The sequence below is a fragment of the Phyllostomus discolor genome, chromosome 5 (assembly GCF_004126475.2).
Source record: "Phyllostomus discolor isolate MPI-MPIP mPhyDis1 chromosome 5, mPhyDis1.pri.v3, whole genome shotgun sequence".
In the NCBI taxonomy this organism is placed as follows: Eukaryota; Metazoa; Chordata; class Mammalia; order Chiroptera; family Phyllostomidae; genus Phyllostomus; species Phyllostomus discolor.
Genome location: NC_040907.2, coordinates 93,795,840 through 93,805,644, shown reverse-complemented (window position 1 = coordinate 93,805,644; position 9,805 = coordinate 93,795,840). Strand labels below are relative to the sequence as shown.

Here is a 9,805-nt window from a genome sequence, read left to right as displayed (position 1 = left end):
CGTTTCGTTTTCTTTTTAGCAATTGGTGATAACAGAACAGAGCTGTGTTCCAAGCTATCAAGGGCCCAAGTAACAGGGACTCTGGACATTGGCTCTACCAATTATCCTACCATCACCCACCCACTCATCCATCCATCCACGCCTTCCTAAACCCCTTCCATTCTGGAATGCTAACATAAGAGACAAATGTGGAAATACAATTAAAATAAGGAACACCTTGACTTCTATACCTTCTTTATATATGCAAATGGCTAATATTAAACCCCTTCCTGACAACAAGTTTGGTTAGGAAGAGGGTAGAGAAAAACCACACAACAGACTACAGATACAAAAGAAAAAACATAATCTTCACAGTTTTACCTTAGCCTGGCAAGAAAGGTCACCACCTTTAAATTATATATAATAAATATCATACACAGTTCATGCTAGAAAACAGGCTTAGCTTTCAAGCTAATGCACCACACAAGTCTTTTCTACCATGTAGCTCTTAGAAACTGAATGCACAATCTATGTGAATCGTGATGAGAATGAGCAGCATAATAGTAGGATTTCATAGTACAAGATAAAACTATATACTAGACATGTTTTGGGTCTTCTTAATTTTTAAATATTTGTTTCAATAAAACAATTCTAAACTGCTGCACTTTCCTCTAAAGTTCAGTTAAGGGCGTTTCCATGAGCTGCCACTGACTGATGTTAAATTTAATAGGTATCTTTAGATGGCCCCAACCAGAACCCTTCACTGACAGTAGCTGAAAAGTTCAACTTAGGGCTTCAGAGTAGCAAACACTGATGGGCTAATTCACAAAGGAATGCAAACAACTGGAAAGGAAGTAAAATCAGGCAGTATCAGGAAATACATAAGAAGCTATCACATGGCACACACACAAGGCAGAATTGATATATCAGAGGGAAACATGGAGCATCAGTGTGGGAGCTGTTACCTTCTTCAGACCTGTGGACTCGTCCTCGATGTCATCTGGCAGCAGGATAACCATACTGAGCTCCCTGCCTTGGTAAGGCAGTTCCAACATACGACACTTAACGTCCTCGATGTAGCCATATGGAAATTTACCGCTCTGATACATCATTTTCACTGTTTTTGTGTCTTTCTGAACAGTTGAAAAAACAAGTCACTCACATTATTATCTGCTCTCTTTTACATCAAAGAGTAATTTTATAATTACGTCACCTCACCTTATTCAATCTGAAAGGTACATCGGTTGTGGCCGTTTCACTGAATTTCTTCTGCCAGTTTCCTTTGAAATAGATGGCATTAACTAGCACAAGTTTAGTCATATTATCAACCACACCTGTAGCCAACAATTCTGGAATTTTCCCTAAAAAGATAAAGTATTTTTAAACATTTACATACCAGAATTCCAAATTTGAACTGACATTTATATGATAAGCACTAAAATTCAATTCAAATGCATACTTTTTACTTAATTTCCTTTAACATATTAAGTTAGGAAAGCCCTGCCAGGATGTTTCAACATTAAATAAACCAACTAAAAGGATTTATGGGCTAAAAACAGGGAAATTATTTTCTATAGTGTATCAGAAACAATAGCTTTACTTTGTGAATGGCCATTCTTTTTCAGGGATGAAAAAGATTCCTTAACGAAAATGGTTTTATTTACTAGTAAATAAATCACTTCTTCACATCCTCCAAGTGGAAGCCACTCTCACAAAAAATATTGTAACAAAACCCGAACGGTAGTAACAGTTACTCCACCACGCACAATTTCCCCTGTGACCACGGCATGGCCAAGAAGAAATCCTTGTATGCCAGACAGATGTTCAGTAGGTGCCTTGACTCAGTCTGTGACTAGATTAGAGAGAGTTGTAGCAGGAAAACAGCTGAGACAGAGCCGGTGCCACCTACCACCCCTGTGCTCAGGCAGGACATTGGCATAAATATTTACAGCCACAGCAGTTTGTGTCAGAAGTATCAGGATATTCTTTTCCATAATGTGACCAGGATGGATTTTCCTCAAAACTTTATCCTTTCTATTTTACAATCAATGTTAGTTTTCATTTTAAAAGGTAGCTTTGAGAACCTACAGGGAAAAATATTTAGCTGCTTGAGTTAAATCATGTTTAAGTTTTCACTTTGAGGTATTTCTACATTTGAAAGCTGTCTGGCACTGGGCAGTGGCAGAGTTTACTGCCAAGGTCAGGATGAGGGCAGAGGAAAAAGGCAGGGGAATCATTAGCTGGTTGGGAAGGTAAAAAGAAGAAAAACAAGACCACTGTGTAATGACTACATTGGGCTCACTCTCTCACCTTCAGTCTGCCCTTTGACCCACTCATTTATCACCTTCCTTGCATCTTCAGAGGCATGCTCAAAATCCACACTGGCCAATTCTGCACCATACATCTTCTGAGTTGAAGCTAAGAACTCCTGTTAGGAAAAAAGAAAGAGAGAGAGAGGGTGGCAAGGGGAAGGAAGGGAAGGGAAGAAAGAAAGAAAATGCCTTGAGTAACTCCTACTACATACAGAAATGGTTTTCCAAAATACTTAAAGCAACAGAAATTGCCCTAAAAGCCATAAATTTTATTGTAACAAAACAAATTCTAACCCTTATACTTTTTGCATTGTGGTAAAAACACATAACATTAAATTTACCATGTTAACCATTTTTAAGTGAACAGTTCTATAGTTTTGGTATTATATAAAATTGACAACTTTTTTCCAACTTTTGATTAACATTTTCATAAATAAGTATATACTGATTGTTTGTGGAAGTGAATTAGGGAATTCACTCTTGCTTTAGTAAAACAGCCAGGGTCAATCTGTTCATTGTGAAGACTATACAGTGAAATCATATCAATCAATGGGGACATTGTCATGCTTTCATTCTGCATCATTTTCTGAATGTTTATAAAAATAAAAACTGTCTTCTGCAACTTGACTGTGCTCAAGAATGTCTGCATTGTCTAGTGAATTTTAGAACATGACTATAAAGTACTTACAGGGAGGAAAGTATAGGTTTTCTCGCCATATAACCTATTAGCAAGTTTCAGAATATAGGGAGCTCCATGCTTGTTGATATCAGCATTCAGACTCTGAAATCTTGAATGAATATCCTCAACTGCATCAAAATGAAGAGTCTAAAATTTAAAAAGAAACCATTCTTTCTATAACCATTTATTTTGAAACTGATTCCTGGGCATTTGCTTCTATCAAACTACATTTATGTTTTTATTATAAATTATTGATAATTCCCAACCAATACGTTATTAATTGTTCATGGGAGAACAACTAATACAGAATTTAATTTATACCTTTGTGAGAAGTAAAAATAACATTTGAAGCTGTTTCATATCACTTTTTGTTACAATTATAGTTCTACAAATATGAGTGGCTAAAAAGCTAAGTATTTACATATGTCTGCTTTTTCCAAGTAAATCATAAATGTATGTTTATATGTAAATTCTGTATCAAATATAGTTTTAATGAAAGTTCTCAGAAATAAACAGTAAAAATAAGAATCATCACCTATGCAGAAATACAAACATATTACAGATTAACAGGTTTTATAAGTTATACTATCAATAACTCATTAAAAATAACATCTATAAACTTCATATTTGGCAAAAATTTAATTCCTACATTACAAATAAAGTGTCCCTTTATAGTTTTATGAGGCCTGGGCTGGTTCCTTGTTTTAACATGCAAAGAACAAACCTACCCAATACACAAAGTTCACTTACTTACCAAGATATGGGATGTTTGCAGAGTTGCTATGATCAAATAGAAATGTAGGGAACCCTTAGAACTATTTTTTGAGGTAATAAAGTCCCTGGTGGATTTTGGAAAACTTTAAGATACTTTAATATCTGCGGTGTTAAAGATGGTTGGTTTGCATAAAGTATAGTAACAGAAGCACTGCGGCTGGAACAGGTCAATAAACTTGAATCCAGGGATGGACCTTCCGTAATTACAGACACCACATAATTTGTGATTGGCATGCTAGAAAGACTTTCGCTTTTGGGACTCATTTCCCCTAGTTTCAAGGAAAGCCAGAGTTCCACTCAGAATTAAAGAGCAAGTAGCCCGGAAGTGCCCTCCACACCCATCAAGGTCAGGTAGAAGGCTAGGCAGCTAGGCATTACTGCTTCTTCTCCTGCTGTAAGAGTGACCTGCTATACCCCCCAGAGCTTGGTCCTGTCTCTGCAGCTGCCGCACATCTGCCCTTTCCTTGTAGTGCCCTCCTGCTCACACAGGCACTCAGTGCCAGGCACAGGACTAGGCTTCAGGAGAGCAAAAACACACACTCACCTCTTCCCTCAAAAAGGCAACACCACCAACTTCTCCACTTCTCATGTATCCTGTGTGTCATTTGTACTTAAAAGTAACATTACATAAGAGGCATTATTTATGTGTAGCAGGCTACATGCAAAGTAGAAACAGAAACATCTCAGTCCAAGAGGAGATGCTCTCAAAAATTTGCCCACTAGAATAGAAGCAACACACACTAGGATTCTTGTGGCTTTCTTCGATGCTGTATCTTCAGCCAAAGAAAATACGGTACCCAGCACACAGTATATGCTCAGTAACAACTCGATTGTGAATGAAAGCCAGCAAAAGCAGGAATTGTTCTTGGGGCTTTTCTGAAAGTCCGGACTCATAATGAATACTTGTGGAATACAGAAATACAATTCTTAAAATACACTGTAAGTATGGTGATTGGGGAGGAGGGAGAGAGGGGTATAAGGGTAATGAGAAAATACAATAAAATGTTTTAAAATAATGAAATAAAATACACTGTGAAAGCTCAAAGGCACAACTTTTTAGTACACACTTTCAGGGAAACCATACTATTTCTCTGTATTTCTACTGACCTTGGACAGCTGTGCCGCAGTAGTGCCTCTGGACCCCAGAAAGATCATGGCCAGAGCTGATGAAATGCTTATGGGAGAGATGAAGATGTTTCCAGTAGGTTTGTCCTCATTCAGGGTGCGGAAAAGGTCCACTGCAAACCGGGTGTTTGCCATGCTCAGCCGTTCCATGGTGGAAGCTACAACGCAGAACAGAGGCCCAGGCACACCAGCAAATCAGGCAATGGCATGTCTCCATGTCTTCCTCACCCTGAGGCACCCTGGCACTTGTTCTGTTCTTTTTCTCCTCTCCCTTCCCTCCCCCTTTCCTTTTCCTTCCTCCCTCCCTTCCTTTTTTATTAAAGAAGGGAAGAACACTGTCTCAGGGGCACAAATGTGAGAACTAGGGATAACTGGCCAAGGCTCTAACAGTGACCACAGTTCAAAACCCAGGGTGTATCCTAAAGGGCTCTGACCTTGGGAGCACACATTTCCCACTCTTTACCTGTAATAAGAATGCTTCTATTAGAAAGTCATAGCTACTTGCCCTGGCTGGCGTAGCTCAGTGGATTCAGCTCAGGCTACGAACCAAAGTGTGGCAGTTTCGATTCCCAGTCAGGGTACATGCCTGGGTTGCTGGCCATGATCCCCAGCAACCGCACATTAATGTTTCTCTCTCTCTCTCTCTCTTTCTCCCTCCCTTCCCTCTCTAAAACTTAAAAAAAAACCCTCAAAAACTCATTAAAAAAACAAGAAAGTCATAGCTACCTACTATGCATTAAAGCAAATTCCAGCAGAGTGATATAATTACCCTCATTTTCAAGATTTCTGTTGTTAATGTTTAGAGAGGTTAGGTGTCCCATAGCGGTATAAGATAAGAGAGTTTGAAAACCCAACACAAGCCACAGGCTCAGATGCTGCAGCCCACCAGCCAGAAGGTGACAAGCATCCTCTATGACACTCCCTCCTGGTGCAGGTGACCCAGCCTTCACCTGGGCTTGGCTGCCCGCTTACCAACCCTGACTTCTCTCACAGGCTTAGTTTCCCCACATACAGGCAAGGAAGAACAGTTGTGCTGACTGCTTCCCTTGCAAGTAATACACTGAATTATGTTGTTGTTGCAAAGCAATCTCTAGGGTCACATCGACCTCCTCTCCCTCCCTCCCTCCCTCCATCCTCGGAAATGGGAAGCGATTCGGTCCCAGGACTGCCTAGAAAATTTCACAGACAGCTCAAAGAGGAAGGGTGTTCCGGAAGTAAGAAAAACACTCGGATCTCAGGCCTCGGCTCTGGCTTCTAGCCACTCTGCCCCAATTTCCATCCCTCGCAGGCAAGACTACCCTCGCACCCAGGACTTACTGCGGGCATCCGGTCTCGCCCGGGACTGTGGGTACAGCGGCGGCTGCAGCACTGCGGAAGTGGGGTCCGGGTCGTGGTGGGGCGGGGGTGTCGGACTCGGTGGGGTTGGGGGTGACGGTGGGGTGCGGAGCAGTCTGGGCAAACACACAGGGGCTGCCGCGTCCCCGGGTCACCAAGGGCCAAGGTCCTGCCGGGCTGAGGCGGTTTGTAGATCCGAACCCTGGGGACCTTCCCCTGCTGGCCAGCCCAGTCCTACTTCTCTCAAGATCCTCAAACCTGGTCGTAGCTGCAGCTCACTGGTTGGGTGGTTCTAGGGATCCCAGAAAGAAGGAAGCGCCCCAGGACCTTTATATAGTTGCAAGGGTGGGGCTCTGCTGCCCTGGTGGGTGGAGGGGAGGGGAGGAGTGGGGAGGAGAGGGGAGGGGAGAGAATGAGAGCAGAGGGGAGGGCCAGGGAGGGGAGGGGCGGGGCAGGGCGCAGTGGGTAGGGGCGTTCCCAGGGCCGGCACAACATTGGCTCTTCCTCCCAGATGACTTCCTAGGAGTATGGGCGTTACCTTGTAGAAGCCTCCACGTAGTAGGCTACTCAGGGGACCAGCACCTTTTTCAGTCTAGGCAAACTCAGATATGTGGCAAGGACCTGGTGGCCTGTCTTGCCCTAGGTGTGAATGACTCAGATAACATAACACATCATCTCTCAGAGGGCTAACTAGCCCTTTCTGGAATCTGATCTTTATACTCCAAAATCTGTGTGTGTTTGTGTGTGTGTGTGTGTGTGTGTGTGAGAGAGAGAGAGAGAGAGAGAGAGGGAGGAATCAGTTCTGTCAATTAATGGTCATTAGCCTGAATTCAGTGCCCACAGGAATCCCCAGTTTGGGCTGTGGTGAAACAGGAAGTTTTATTCAGTGACAACAGCCCAATGGTCTTACAGCACAGCTGAGAGAACAGCCCTGCTGTGGAACAGCTGAATAGTGTTACAGCTCACTTATAAAGCAGCATGGCAGCAAGGTGGCGCTGTCTAGGAAGCCAGCTCTGCTCCACAGCTCCATTGCTAGTCTTCCTGTTTCTCTGGAAAAGGCAGCCTTGGGTGGAAAGGGAAAGTGTGCTCCCAGATCCAGGGAAAAAGCTGACTTGTACAGAGAGAAGTCCCCACCCCTCAAGCAAAAGGGAACTCCAAATTCTCACTGTTTAATTGGTCCCAAATCACTGTCCTGATTGGTCAGAATGGAGTTGCTCTGATTGGTGAAGATGTTGATGGGCCATATAGCTATGCAGCTCCAGTTGGATGATGCAAGTCATGGTCCTATTGGTTGAAAACCTATTCCAGGAACTTCTTTCTAAGGTTTGGCCAACATGAGAGGAGTAGAATGCCTTCAGTTCAGTGTGGAAGGCAGGTAGTTCAGTGCAGAAGGCAGGTAGTTCAGTGCAGGCCCTAGAATTAAGGTATGTTTTTTGGTGAGGCCCCTGTGCAGAAATGGCTGCAAGCCTGTTTTTTGAAGTTGAGTCCAGTTAGCCACTAGGAATCCTTCCTGGCAGATGTATCTTCTTTCTCAGGGTTCCCAGTTCCAAACAACAACCTTGATGTCACTCTCTTTAGAAAGTAAAATAAAATCAGCCCCAATACTGCCCTACAAGTTGATGGCTACATCAGTATTTCGGGGGGTGGGTGTCTTCTCCCCCTTTAAATGCCTTGGTATATAATTTCACCAAAATTTATAGTACTCTAGGGTCTAAATTAATTCTCCATTTATGAAACTTGTTCCCTGTTTTCTTGCAAATCTCAACATAAAACAGCAATAAAGGAAAAAATCCTATTTTTCTTTTTGTTATGGATCATATACCATAAATGGGTTTCTAGATTTCTCTTTACTCTGAATGCTGGTTTGCAATGAAAAGAGTCAAGGAAGATTCAATGAGTGATTAAAATGCTCTTCATACTGTTTTTTAAAAGAAAGAGTTCAATCACCAAGATTTTAGAGTGTTTTACCATTTATTAAATAAAGAAACCAGTGTTTATTGAAAGCCACTCTGATAAATTCAAGTGGTTTGATCAAATCTTGTAACCTCTCCACCATTTCTCACAGAACTAGAGAACCACTTGCTAGCTTCTACAAAGAGGTCAGTGTGAGAAAGTCAAGAATGAGAGGCTGCACAGTGTGGCGGATGCCGGCCAGCAGTATCCATCTCCGCTGCAGATGATCGCCAAAACACAAGAAAAACATACACAGAAACAACCAGGTCCTGTGGGGAAATAGGGACAGAATAGCCACTCTCTCAAGTGGAGAGCCCCTCACATCCATTCCCAAGCAGATTTTTATTGAGAATCCAGACTTAGTTTGTGGATTCACAGTCTGGCAGAAAAGATCAAAAGAAGTAGGTGACTTCCAATGGTGCAGACAGGACCCCCGCTGTGATTCTAGGCAGAGCTTGGAATTTTATCATTTGAAAGGTCTAACAGGGCTCAAAAGGCTAGTTTTGGTTTCCTGTCTGTGCCTTCCAATTCTAATCTAATAACATCCTCCAGCAAATAGATCTCACAGGATCTTGCATATTGTATGTCCCAGGCCTGGTTACCCTGGGGGTCTGCAGTTTCTGGTCTAGGCTGCACTGCCCCTGCTATTTCCGCAGGCCTGAGTTAACAGAGAAGACAAAGGCAGCCAGGAGACTTGGATTTCTCACTTCTAAGAACAAGGACTCAGGATTTGAGAAAGCCGAGGGGGCAGGGGTTGATGTCCATCACCCCTTCATTTCCACAGCCCCGAGTCTCTACCCAGAAGGCTCCACGTGATCATGCCTGTCTTAGGCATTTCATTCCATGGGGAATTTCACCCGCCATTGGCTAACTGATCAAGCTTAGGAGGTTTATGCACAGAACAGGCAGCGTTCATACCAGGGAAATAAGCTTTTGTCTCCTTAGTGGCTCCTGGTCCAGAGGTCTCTCACTCAGCCTAAGTCACGGGGGGCTTCCTGAGACCAGGCAGGGCAGTCCCCAACACTACGCAGCTGTTAAAATTAAAATCTAAGACACATAAAGAAAAAACATTCTTAATTTTGTGTTTCCTGCTGACATTTTGTATTTGTGCTTACCTGGAGTCAGCAATGTGGGTGAAATATAAAATGAAGCCATTTTCTAAATTAATACATACAAGGTTCAGACAAAATTGCTCTTAATATATCAGTCAATCAGTACATTTACTGTCCAGGGTTGAGGCAAAGTAAGTATTCTGTCAAACCACATTGGAGTGTTCTCCTTGTGGCTTTAAAATATAAATGGGTAGCCCTGGCTAGGTGGCTCAGTTGGTAGGAGTGTCATCCCATGCACAAAGAGTTGTGGGTTCCATGCTGATCAGGGCACATACCCAAGGAGCAGTTTCCATTCCCATTCGAGGTGTGTGCGTGAGACAACCAGTCAATGTGTTTCTCTCTCTCTCTCTCTCTCTCTCTCTTTCTCGCACCCCCCACTCCCTCTCGCCCTCTCTCTCCTCCCCCTTTACTCTTTATCTAAGAAAATCAATGAATAGATGCTCAGGTGAGGATTAAAAAATAAAAAATTAAAATTAATAAACGGCCACACAAAGGTCAGAGATACTTATACATTCGTGATGGCACAGCAGTCTGGT

General features: G+C 42.6%; 1 protein-coding gene across 1 annotated transcript; it reads right to left on the bottom strand.

The window, feature by feature from the left end:
* Nucleotides 1–890: 890 nt before the first annotated feature.
* On the bottom strand, nt 891–6,542 carry LOC118496628 (leukocyte elastase inhibitor-like). The gene is made up of 6 exons (XM_036026598.1): nt 6,484–6,542; nt 4,852–5,027; nt 2,980–3,117; nt 2,290–2,407; nt 1,198–1,340; nt 891–1,112 (listed from the first exon to the last, which is right to left on the bottom strand). Exons 2-6 carry the CDS (start codon nt 5,017–5,019, stop codon nt 906–908), a joined length of 774 nt encoding a protein of 257 aa, XP_035882491.1. The 5' UTR covers nt 5,020–5,027; nt 6,484–6,542; the 3' UTR covers nt 891–905.
* Nucleotides 6,543–9,805: the final 3,263 nt, after the last annotated feature.